General features: G+C 36.2%; 1 protein-coding gene across 2 annotated transcripts in view; it reads right to left on the reverse strand.

Moving 5' to 3' along the window:
• Positions 1 to 13,878, reverse strand: part of LOC149775804 (merlin-like) — a 109,585-nt gene that overhangs the window by 67,649 nt on the left and 28,058 nt on the right. For both annotated transcript variants that reach the window (XM_089943240.1, XM_089943241.1), the window contains exons 5-7: positions 4,710 to 4,785; positions 1,511 to 1,645; positions 660 to 734 (exon numbers count right to left, since the gene is read on the reverse strand). In XM_089943240.1, the coding sequence (XP_089799366.1) occupies positions 660 to 734; positions 1,511 to 1,645; positions 4,710 to 4,785 (286 nt within the window). The remainder of the gene's footprint in view (positions 1 to 659; positions 735 to 1,510; positions 1,646 to 4,709; positions 4,786 to 13,878) is intronic.

A 13,878-nucleotide genomic window follows, 5' to 3' on the forward strand; every position in this document is an offset into this window, starting at 1 on the left:
ATGCATGGTCTTCATTATATCCACAGGTTACTGTTACAGTATATATTTTAGTGTCTTTACCAATGCATGGTCTTCATTATATCCACAGGTTACTGTTACAGTATATATTTCAGTGTCTTTACCAATGCATGGTCTTCATTATACCCACAGGTTACTGTTACAGTATATATTTCAGTGTCTTTACCAATGCATGGTCTTCATTATATCCACAGGTTACTGTTACAGTATATATTTCAGTGTCTTTACCAATGCATGGTCTTCATTATATCCACAGGTTACTGTTACAGTATATATTTTAGCGTCTTTACCAATGCACGGTCTTCATTATATCCACAGGTTACTGTTACAGTATATATTTTAGTGTCTTTACCAATGCATGGTCTTCATTATATCCACAGGTTACTGTTACAGTATATATTTTATTGTCTTTACCAATGCATGGTCTTCATTATATCCACAGGTTACTGTTACAATATATATTTTAGTGTCTTTACCAATGCATGGTCTGCAAAATTAAATTTATGAAAATAGAGCCATCATTAGAGTCATGAAATAGTAAAGATTATTTTCCAAAACATATAAATGCAAATCTGACGATAAATTATTTACCTATGAAGTATGTGTTTGATTAGAGTTTTGAAAAATGTAAATCAACTTACCAGTTTATTTATTCGCAGTTTGGGGGCATAAAAAACAAAATCAGGGGACTTCTTTTCCACAGGTTTTATGACAAACTGCAAGAGAGAATAGAAAAATGACTGCTGCTACAATCACACTATCAAAATTGTACGCTCATCAAACAGCTGGAGACATAGCACAAAATTTTTAATTTTTTTTGTAAAATGAAGTAATTTTTTATAAATCCAAGTCAGTTTTCTTGAAAGTGAAACATCTTAAATATTAGATTTACAAAATAAAACTTGTGTCAAACTCATAATCAATCAAAGCTAACCACTTTGCATTAAGTCAGAGATTTGGATATGTCAATGTAAGAGTAAAATGTCAAAATGGACAATCAGATTTTGAGAAATGTCCAAAATAGTGTTGAGCAAACAAATAACAGAGTTTCATTCCTAATTATTCTGCTTAAAAGCAAGATATTTTTGAATTTTCATAAAGAGAACCTGGGAAAAATGAAAATAAGGACTCTGTGAGGAAAACTGTACAAACCACCACCTTCATGTTTTTGGAGGTAAGATAATTCCACCTAAAATGTAGGCTTGCAAGTCAAACCCACACACATACCACCCAGTCTAATTGTATTCCGTGTAAATGACAAAATTGCAAATTTGTTGAAATGAAATAAATTGAATTTTCTATAAGTAACTTAACTTACCATTCTTTACCTAACCTACGATTCTATATCTAACTTACACTTTTATCTCCAACTTACCTTTCCATGTCTAACTTACACTTTAATGTCCAACCTACCTTTTAATGCCTAATTCATGCTTTTATACCCCACTTATCTTTATTTGTGTCTAACTTATCAACTTTATATCTAGCTTACCCTTTTATCTTTAAATGAAATGTTTTTGATCTCATTCCAGGGAAAGTTAACTTTAGGTGTTAATTTGTTGTCTGCCTCATAGACATTAAGACCCAAGGATTCCACGCCAAGCCACAAATCTGTCTTCTTTTGATTCTGTAAGAAAAAGATACCTTGTATGAATAGCATGGAAAAAAAGATACCCTGACTTTCAAATAATGTCTAACTCATTTCACATTACGATGATATAATTTTCATCACTATATCAAAACAAATTAAAAATAAAGTTTACTTAATTTAAGTGGCAACCTCAGTAGTTTCAGCAAGCTCAGTCGATCAGATGCCATAGAAAAATCCATATGTACATGTAATATTTATTACCAAATTCATTTAAGACCTTCTTGCCCATCTTAATTCATTATGATATAAAATCTCTCAAGAGGGAAACAGCAATATATAACGATTGTGTGGCACATGATGGACAACAGGCAGTGTTCCAGCTTGAGACAAAAGTCCCTCGAAGGGACTGATGCTCATCTACCTGAAAAGAATTTCTAAGAATTCAAGATAAGCCCATTTCCTTTTTATAACTGCCGTGTGTTTAAACTATTTCTTATATATCTCAGCAATAAGATTTTCAATTAGCCACTGTGGCAGCCATTCTGAATGTAAGATCAGCACCCTTTTCAAACAAAGGCAAATTAGACACCATTAGAAGACTTTTAGTGAAAACGTCATGTTGAAATGACCATCCATTCAGGAGAACTAGTGAAAAGATTTTCAATACATTTGTTGCGGAATCTATATTTGAGACCAGATGGACAATATGTTCATTCAGGACACATTATATATCCCAATTAGTTTTCTGGTGGAAACCCCATGTTGATATGACTGTCTATTAAGAAAGGGTAGCATGAACAGTTGCCACAGTGACCATACTGGATGTCACATCAGCATCGTTTTCATTCAGTACGATGGCATCACAGTGAAACCCCAATGCTGAAATGACTTTCCATCTAGGAGACATAGCGAAGGTGACTGTTATTCAATATCAGATTGGAACAACTTTTATTTAAGACCAATTAGTCACTAAAAGGAGTATTTCAGTGAAAACCCCATGCTGATATGACATTCAATTCAGGAAGAGGAGCAATAACACAATTTTCAAGATGGCTGCCATTGCAGCTATATTAGATATCAGAACAGCAACACTTTTATTTTGAACAAAGTAGACATCCTTAAAAGTCTTTAAGTGGAAACCCAATGTTGATATGACCATCCATTCAGGAGAATTAGTGCTAAAAAGACTTTACAGATGACAGCTGCAGCAGCCATGAGGGATATTTGAGCAGAACCATTTTCATTTAGGACCAACTTGACATCATATGAAGTCTTTTAGTGAAAACCCATGCTGATATGATCATCCATCCAGAAGGAGTTGTGGTAACAAGATTTTCAAGATGGCTGCTATGATGGCCATACTGGATATCAGAATGGCACCATTTTCATTTAGGATCAACTAGATCTTGGGATAAATGTGCCTGTAAAGTTACATGGCAGTTCTCCAAGAAGTTTAGGAAAATAAGTGATAACACTGTGCTAATGGACAGATGGATGTTGATGACAGACAACAGAACATTGCATAGCTCTTCTGGACTATGGCCAGTAGGCTGAAAATAGAAGTGAACACTGCCCAACTCTCAAAGGACTGTCCCTCAACCCCAACTGTGTGCCCATCTGCAACTCCATTGTGCAACTCTGCTTTCTTAAACTAAAAAATTAGCATTTTAAAAGCACTGTGGTTTTTTTTACATGTCTCATTAAATTTTTTTTACTGTTTTAAATATTTTTCAAACATGAAAACTACTCAGATTAAACACCAAGTTGTCCGAGTTGAACATTAAGATTAAAGGGTATTATTACTGCATGAGGTCTGGCTTGGAAACATCTATCTCATTCAAGTTTGCTAAACCCAAAGATGGCTTTGCTTAGTCTTCCCAACACACTAAAACATAAATATTCTGGGCATAAACCAATTGTCTGTATAATAAAATGACAATTTTCTACTCTTATGTTAATACCAGATATATTTCATTGTGGTACCAAAGCTGATATGTTTTAACTTGAGGCTTTGCCACTCATTAAAATTTCACATTTTTTTAAATAGCACAATGAAATATACACAGTACTGAAGAAAATAAAATATCTTTTGTATATTTTCTTCTCAAGTTTTAGCAAAATAATAAGAATTTATAAAGAAACTAAAATGAATCAAAGTTAACAATATGGATAGACATTTTTAAAAAATCAAGATAAAGAAAGCAAATTGACAATTTACATCTTGTGTAATGGACTTTCTACTTTGGATACATTACCATTAAATGATTCCCTATTAGCAATATATATATAAACAGCAAAACTTATAAAAGTAACAGTAGTATTTATTAAGGAACAAAGAAAATATTTTAGTTCTAATTAAATTCCTACCACCACCAGTATACATAGTGGCTTAATGAAAAGATGGTTATGCTTATTTGGTCAAATACTGACATTGATATATGATCTTTTCATTAAGCTTTAATCCTGGAGCAAGACTGGTATATAACAGAAAACAGGAATAGAAAATTGTCATTTTATTTTATACCAAACATGCTCCAGGATGGAAGCTTAAGATAAACCTAACTCTTTAGCACATCTCCCCCTTCTTGTAAATTCACCTTACTTTCATTGGCTGATCATATAAATATACGGGACTTAAGAGATTGGGTTGACCTAATATGTCACAGTAAATTACATTTTTGACATTTTGTAAACTATCTGACCCTATCAGAAAACAAAGCAAGTCTAATGCAGCACTGCATCACAGCCGGTTTATCCTTATTATCATCTAAGGGGAAATAGCATGAGAAATCCAAATTACATCTAGTCAAATTTCTTCAGCAAAATTTAATTTCCATGCCTGAAATGTAATGCAGTTTCTATTTAGTTGTTCTTGTTCATCATCAGGTATAACTTCTTTGGGCACACACAATCAAGCATCACATGACATGATGGGAAATCTTATCTTTTCACATGTGAACATGTAAGATGTATTTTTCACATGAGAAAACACTGGATTTAATATCATTATGAGAAATTTCTGACTGGAACACTGACACATAACACACAATTAATTTTAGGCCCCAATTAATAAATTTGATATTAGGCAACAACCACTTACCCTAATTTGAAAATAATTAACACAATACATTTCTAAATCCTGTGCAATCTTCAAATACTCCATTTCAGCTTCATCTCTGAAAGCATAGATGAGAATGGTTACTTTATTTCTGCTTCATCTCTGAAAGCAAAGATGAGAATGGTTACTTTATTTCTAGTGTTTCAATTAACTAAGTATGTTACATGATTCCTTTACACATAAAAAATAAATTAAAAAAATTAAATCATCAAACGTTATTGCGGGTATTAAAGCTTTACAGTTGCAAAACAAAAACCAATATATGGCATTATCAATTTGTTTTCAAATATAACTTTACTGTAACTTTATCTCATTATTTTTTAAGGAAATAAATCTTGCAGATATCACAACCTGAGGTAATAACTAAAGAGTACATTATAAAATTGTGTTATGTATATCTATATTTTTTTAAAAATTTCTAGTACATGATTTTATTTAAGTTTAGTCAGTTTTATTTATGTTTGTTAACTGTACAGAATATCTTCTGTTATAAAGTGTATGTGATCTGTCTCTGTTAAGAATGCACATTGAGTAGAATCTATATATAGATGGTTATGTATGTGCTGACAATTAGTAATAATAATCATAACATAAAGACTTAAAATGGCACCTATGACATAGTTTCTCAGTGACTGATGGGATATGGAAGTTTCAAGAATAATTATGTGGTTTCCCATTGGTTGCACAAGGTCAAGTGAATATGCTTGGTTCATCAAAATCAACAGTGTATGCCGTCACATGGAGTCTACTGCAAAGTGCAGTTGCAACATATGGTGTATATATGGAGTTAATTAAGCATTTAGATTCATTCAGATTTCTGGAGTCAGTTCCTGATGTAAGTCTGCAGATATGTTTTATGTTATACTTAGATACTTTTGGAGAGGAAAAACATTTGTTTGAACTGTTAAATGGAGATAGAAAGTGTTCATTATTATTTTGATAATATTCCAGAACTGTTATAAATTATTTGAAGGAATTCTGGACAATGCCATCTTGACAACATCGTGGTTTTTGGAGCACCATTACATTTCAGTCTTAAAATTTATAAGGAACTTTTTCATTAGTTTAGGACTTTCATAGAACTTTATAAGGACTAATTTGGATTCACTTCATTATACTGTAAGTTCCTACCACATTTTATCTGTTACTTAAGTTTGTGACCATGGAGTTATAGCAATTGTTTGAATCATAAATACTGCAACACGACTTCGCTGAATAGTCAATCTTGCAATACAGCTGAATCTAGCTACACCCATCCATACCCTTTTGTAACATATCTTGCACACAATCAAATAATGGTCACCTTTACTCAGTAATCACCTGTTCATAACATCCATTCTAGTTGCTCCCCTAGTAAATTTCCAATATAAATGTTCTGTCTGTAATGGTCACTTGCCTACTCAAGTCAGTGGTAAAGTGTTTCCTAACCTAGCAATGGTTACTCCCTGCCTTAAGCGGTCACTGATGCATATCTACAGTGATTGCTTAGTCCTTTTCTGCATGAGGAAAGCCATTGTTCACATAAAGGAATATCATGTGAATCAATGTGAAAAACATTTCTAATCTCACCTGCATTCACCATACTCCAATTACACTGATAGTAATAATAATAATAATAATAATAATAATAATAATAATAATAATTTACAATAATAATAATAATGATAATAATATTCAGTGAAATTTTAAAAGGTGAATCTGTGTACAGAGGTCACCTGTTTACAAAGGCCAGTTTTGCCTTTTCCCATGGGTGGTCACTAGTGACAGGTTTGACTGTAATTTATAAATCATAAATTTTTATACTGTCTCTCAAAATTCAAATAAAAATCATAGTATATGAAAAGCAAACAAGGAATACATGATACAAACACACAGTATACAAGGAATACATTTAAACAACACAGTATCCAAACAGCAGACAAAGAATGCATCATACAAACACAGTCTACAAACAACAGACAAGGAATAAGTCATACAAACACAGTATTCAAACAGCAGCAAGGAATACATCATACCAACAGCAGACAAGGAATATATCATACACAGTATGCAAACAGCAGATAAGGAATACATCATACCAACACAGTATCTAAACAGCATACAAAGTATATGAACAGAAGACTAGTACCATATTTTTGTGTAGTACAATGAAATATCTTGATATAACTGCAGTCATATTTTAGTATTTTGACCACTATGGGGATCAGCTGTGATAGGATAGAAAGACTACTACATATGCTGGTAGATAAGTTATTCTAAAAGACAAGTCATACCATATATACATTTATGAAATAATGATCAAGGTAATTAACTAATTATTTAAAGTACAAAGCTGTAATGTCAATCATTCACTGATTTTTACTGCACACAATGTAATTATATCTGAATATACACAGTATAATGGAAAATAGAAAGGGAAAAAACACAAATTTTTCCTAGAAAAATATGATTCTTTGATAATATTTACCTAATCATATTACCTTAGGAGAACTACCACTACTTTGCAATTCCAGTCCTCCCAGATACTACTGTTAGCTAAAGGGAGCTAAAATTTGTCTGCAGACCTATTTGGTGATCAGGCAGAGTGATTTCCCCTTATATATAAGACTTGGCGGCTAGGGTAAGAATATCCCAGTTATTACTGAAACGAAGGGCATGCTCCCTGTGGCTGTAACTGTGTGGTATCTGGGAGGATGTATGTGTATTCTAACTGGGAAAGTAGTTTCGAAGAAACACATTTTTACTAAGAAAAATTGGTCTCTTCTTCGAATAAGTTACCCAATCACAATACCTTAGGAGAATAGGTAAGAGGTGGATAAAGGTACATCCCCTTACCCTGGAGATACCATCTTTGTTCCACTAAGGTACTGAGACAGCTTCTAGGTAACCCAGCTGGAGTAGACTCCATCTGTTGGGGGGTATGGCTTCAAAAGAGAATTTTTTTTATCTCTGCAAATCCAGTGCAAGTCATGAAGTTGCAATCTTAGGAAGCTGTTGATTGACCTGAAAGGGAGACCTGCTGAGCTGTGAATATATGTCCTATCAGATTGAATTGGCTTCTCTGGGATGACAGATCTTAGAGACAAAAGCTAGAGAATGTGGACTCTGATCTACATCCCACAGCCTGACTGATGTCAGTTAGCGAACAATTCCAGTTGGATGTTAAGTTGGTGGCAACTACACAAAGCTCTTGAGCTAAAGTGTGTAAAAGTTCCTTGACCTGGGGTTATTTCCCTATAAGCTGAGCAAATAACCCCCTTACTCAGAGTGGTGCAATGAGGATGAGGATAAGGCTGATTCACTTGCTATCTGTATCACTTGGAATCAGAGGTGTTAGGGAATTGGTGTATGAGTTCAGGTTGGTCCAATCCAATGAAAGGGCAACCATTGCCCAAGCTGTTGGGTCTGGGATGGCAGAGACAAAGGATGGCATTTTGGTATCCCCAATTGTCGTAAACATACCCACTGGTCAGTCCATTGGGGTGCAGATCTGAGTGAGAACTGAGGGACGGAGGGACAATTTCTTCTGTGGACTGGGATCCTCCTTGTTGAAGATAAATCACCACTGATGGATTGAGTTCCTCCTTGTTGTCTGAGGTAAGTCCCACACCATGGTGCAAAGATATGGAGACTGGGGTCCTCATTGATGTTGAAGATAAATCACCACTGTAGGATTGAGTTCCTCCTTGTTATTTGAGATAGGTCCCACATGATGACGCAAAGGCCTGGGACTGGGGTCCTCCTTGTTGCTGGAGATAAATCACCATTGTAGGAGTGAGATAATCCTTGTTGTTGAGATAAGTCACCACTGTAGAGTTGTCAGACAAAATGAGAACTCCCTTGCCATCTGAATATTCTTGCTCCCAATGAAAGGCTTTCACAATGGCTGTCCTCTCCAGAATTACTGATATGAAGATGTTGTTCCTGGGAAGAGCATGCACTGCTAGTGTCCCGAAATGATGGTCATGGGCGGGCTCCCCAGCCTTTTGTACTTGCATTGATACAGACTGTAATCTCAAGTGGGTGGATGTGTAAATGTATACCTGCCGTAACCCAGGTTCAGTTGCTCCCAATTCTTCCGATAGTGCCTCAACTTGGCTGCAGATTGTGAGAGGATGGTCCAAGGTGCAAACATGAGGAGCTGTTTGTGCAGAAAGAAACAGTAGCAATGCAGTAGAAGGCGACCTAGGGCCATGATGTCTCCTGCCATGTGGAGCAGGTAGAATTTTCATTTCAATGCCCGATCCTGAGGGAGACAAAATATGGTGCCTATGTATTGATGTCCATACCTAGGTGAATGAATCGCTGAGATGCTACTAGGTTAGAATTTTTCTTGCTGATAAGTCCAAATTGGTAACATGGGCTATCATGACTGGTTAGAGCTAACTCGCTGATGATGCTGCAGGACATTGTCCTGGTAACTTGATGCTGTCTCCATAGAAATGGTCCAGACATCTGCCATTACTTGATTAGTCAGATGAGGGAAGACCCCCATGCTGACGTTGAGCCTCAATTGGGGTGCCCTGAATTGATAGACAATGTTGTAGGCAGATTGCAAGCATGTCCTGGAAGCCTTAAGAATAAAGACATAAAGGTATGCACCATCTAAACCCACAGTGATGGCAATGTCTCCCTCATGGATATTGTTCAAAATGTGCTGTGGTATTTCCAATGGGAACCAAGGGAAGTGGATATATGGATGGAGGGTGCTTAGGATGATGACCACATGAGAGTCACTTGCAGATGGGACCAAGAAAAAGGTGTGGAACAACCTATAGAACCCTCTCGGTACTATATCTGCATGGTATGGAATTGTTGCAGCTTCAAACAGACAGCTTTCAGATGTTCGTGTCCTATGATTAGCCGTTAGGTCCTTTTGTTGATTCCCCGTACTATCCCTGTATCGACGCTGTGGTTGTGGAAGGTAGGGAAATGTGTCTCCTTGATGGCTTGTTAGCATACTTCATCCATTGGGACATTAAACAGAAGGTAAAGGATAAAGGCCATGCTCTTAGTATGAGACTGACTCCCATGCATTCCTTGAGGTAATCTGAGTGGGAGAAGTACACCTTGATTTGATGACAGTGCTACCATAGACAGTACACCTTGATTGGATGACAGTGCTACTATAGACAGTACACCTTGATGTTCTATCGGTTGGAAAATAGCCTCAGAGAATAAAAGTCCAACAATGAAGTCATGCTAACAATAATGATATTGCTCAGTAACTGGGCAGTGTAAACAAAGGCCATCTGATCCATATATATGGAGTGTGGTATGTCATCCCCAACGCGGCAAGATCACTGTCAATGCTGGGTTTCTGAATTAAAAGCTGGTTGGAGTGCAAATGTTAAAACTGCCAACGAACTGATGATAAAGACAGTTTAGAAAGTATGTAACTCTCCCAGACTAAAAATGTAGCTAAAGTCAGAACCTTCCATTCATTGTAAGATCAACAGATGTTGGATCACTGGTACATGTTGATGAAGTCAGAGGAGGAGGACAAAGCTATGGTAGGGACAAAAAGTCCTCAATGGAAGTTCAGATGGCAGAATCTTCCTGTGCTCTCGTGTAGGGTAGAATAGACGATGGTACTGGTAGAACAAGCAACATCATCTTGGTTGTGTGGAGTAAGGCTATGGTCCCCTGTAACGCATAAAGATTTACCTAGCAAAGCGGGATGAGGCCTGTTGCTCACTTAACTCATAGAATGCCCTGGATTATAAACCATGACATCAAGACAGTCGATGAGTAAAGACGCTCTTCTTGTGGCAGAGTGTAGAGAAATTGAAGCATGAGGATCTACTCATAGTATCGTGTCAAATGAGTATCATGTCAAATGAGTATCATGAGTATCATGTCAAATGAGTAATCACAAGGTGCAAATGTCAAGTTTGACATACTGGAAACTTGTAGTATCATGTCAAATGAGTATCACGAGGTGCAAATGTCGGGTTTGACATACTGGAAACTCATAGTATCATGTCAAATGAATATCATGAGGTGCAAATGTCGGGTTTGACATACTGGAAACTCGTAGTATCATGTCAAATGAATATCATGAGGTGCAAATGTCGGGTTTGACATACTGGAAACTCGTAGTATCATGTCAAATGAGTATCACGAGGTGCAAATGTCGGGTTTGACATACTGGAAACTCATAGTATCATGTCAAATGAATATCATGAGGTGCAAATGTCGGGTTTGACATACTGGAAACTCGTAGTATCATGTCAAATGAGTATCACGAGGTGCAAATGTTGGGTTTGACATACTGGAAACTCATAGTATCATGTCAAATGAATATCATGAGGTGCAAATGTCGGGTTTGACATACTGGAAACTCGTAGTATCATGTCAAATGAATATCATGAGGTGCAAATGTCGGGTTTGACATACTGGAAACTCGTAGTATCATGTCAAATGAGTATCACGAGGTGCAAATGTCGGGTTTGACATACTGGAAACTCATAGTATCATGTCAAATGAATATCATGAGGTGCAAATGTCGGGTTTGACATACTGGAAACTCGTAGTATCATGTCAAATGAATATCATGAGGTGCAAATGTCGGGTTTGACATACTGGAAACTCGTAGTATCATGTCAAATGAGTATCACGAGGTGCAAATGTTGGGTTTGACATACTGGAAACCTGAGCTGTTATTGATTAGCCTGTAATATTGACAGAGGTCTCACTAGGATTTTAAAACTAGGAGTCCAGGACTCCCATTTTGGTAAAAATAGGAGTCCCACCAGCAAAAGTTGCAGTCCCCTCCAGGGGTCAAGATAGACTTGAATTTTAGGGAGAAGTGACTTCTCCTTTTGGACAGAACAGGGAGAAGTGGACACAAAGCAAGAAACACAATATATATGCACAGACACACACACACACTTATATGTTCTCTTATTTGAATTAAGCCCTCTATTTCCCAGTATTCATATTTGCATTTAACTTTGGATTTAAGCAATACTTTATTTTCAAGTAGACAATTTTCTGAGTTATTTTGGTCATATGACTCAAAAAGAGAATAACAGAAACTATACTGTAACAAATTTTAACTGAGTAACCAGATTATATTACTGTGATTTCAAGTTAGTAAAAATGCTTAATCAAATATCCTTAATTTTTAAAATTCTTTTATTTATTTATACTTTTTAAAAGTTCACAATAATGGCACTTTCAAAGATTTCTAAACGTGTTTGAAACTACCCCTGTACCATGTACATGAGGGCAAATGCACACGTGTCTTCAGATCATACTGTTCATCCTCATTTCTTCCTTGCAGATAATACACTACCATAACTATTCAAACATAACACACTAAAGTGCACAAAATTACAGACGTGTCTCATTTATAGTCAGTATGTGAACTAAACCCTTCTTTCCTATAGAATCAACACAGACATGAGTGCATCTATGTTTAGAGGGAGAGGTTTTCGTAATGTAATCACTCACTTTAATATAGTTTCATTGCAAGAGTCCATTAACAGGATTGCAAATTTCTTGTGTATTTATTTGTCTAAGTACTTGTAGTAATTTTAGGCAATGGTTAAATAGTATCTGCTTTGCTGCTTTTTTCCGTATTTTTGCAGATATGTGTCAAGTCAGAAAACAACTTAGACCTTACAATGCATCTCGCGAATTCCACAACATAGCATTTTCCCATACATTTCTGACCTATGTAATTTGCATTTGAAAGTTAAATCTTTACTAAAATAATACCTAGGCTTTGCTTTCAATGAATTGTATATTTTTCTGGATATATTTGGCCGATGATTTACAAAAACAGACAATCTTAGATTGAATCTAATAAACTGTTAGATCCAACACTTAGTGATGTCTGCCATTATTTCCCATTAGGCTACTGGTTCACTTACAGTTTCAAACTAATTTTATGACAAAATAGTGTACAAGAGGCTGTTAATATACATCCAGATCACCGATTCTGATCTTAAAACACAAATTGCTATTTACTCACTATTGTTAAAGTTTTGAAACACAAGTTTGTATATTTTTATCATCAAAGGAAACATGACGAAATAGGGCAGTGATAGTTGCTACCTTACTCAGGAAAGAGTTAATGGTCAATCAGCTATCAAAACATATGCGGGTAAATGGCAAGAGCTTGTCAATGTAACTGATATCAAAACTAGGCCTAGCTACTGATGTCTTGATGAATCCATTTTGCTACACACTAGAACTAACCGGGCTAAGGCGAGGGGGCATCTCAAAAAGTATGGTCAGTCAATGTACCCTCTTAAAAAATCACAGCACAATGTTGTTTTTGCTTTCCTAATGTTTACATTTTTTAGGAGACATAGTCGCCCATGACGCCTGGTAGCATGACCACTGGCCCTCCCAAAAAACTATTAAAATTAGAAGAAGTACTGGTTGCCACTGAATTCTGACATTTGTAAATATCAGCACAGTTAACTGACAACACATTTTCCCACAAAGCAGGTGGCTGAAGCAGGACTGGCAAGTGTTTGAATTTTGCCACACACCTATTACATGCGTATGGAGGACTCCTGCCTCAGTGATTTTCTGCATCCCAGATAAAAAATACAAGTGATTAGGCATTTCCAAGACCTCTGATTGATGTTTGGCCCTTTGTGATCCCTAGTATACAGCCTAGGCCAGTTGAAAAGGAAATAGGCCATCAGTGTGAGAAGGATATCATTAGGATCATCTGTTGGGACGTTTTATGGTATATTTGATCCATGTAACCTGTCCATATGTCTACTGAATGAGAGGGAACTTGGCTGTTTGTTAGCTATGTCCCATTCTGTAGTAGGAATCAAGTCAGACCCTGAGGAGGCAAGGTAGGGAAGTTCCAAAATGTTGAGTCCTGTGGTGGTGGCTTGGGTGCCAATGTTTTCAAGCATGTCAATGTCTGGCACTTCATGCCTAAAGGGTAAGTTGAATTATCTCCCTTGTTCCCATAAAGATTCACACTGAGGACAAAATAGGCATGCAAACTGGTGACATCTTCGGTCCGCGTTGCATGCTGTTTACACTTTTCCCATAGTTCTAACCTGTAAGACAAAATAAAGCAACACAGATAAAGCTGTAGCCCTTCACCTGACTTAGAATGCAATGTCCGTGCAGATCTAAATCATTAAAAGTGTGACCCAGAAATTTACAAGTC

Source organism: Sinohyriopsis cumingii, chromosome 19 (assembly GCF_028554795.1).
Source record: "Sinohyriopsis cumingii isolate HCF-2022 chromosome 19, ASM2855479v2, whole genome shotgun sequence".
Classification (NCBI taxonomy): domain Eukaryota; kingdom Metazoa; phylum Mollusca; class Bivalvia; order Unionida; family Unionidae; genus Sinohyriopsis; species Sinohyriopsis cumingii.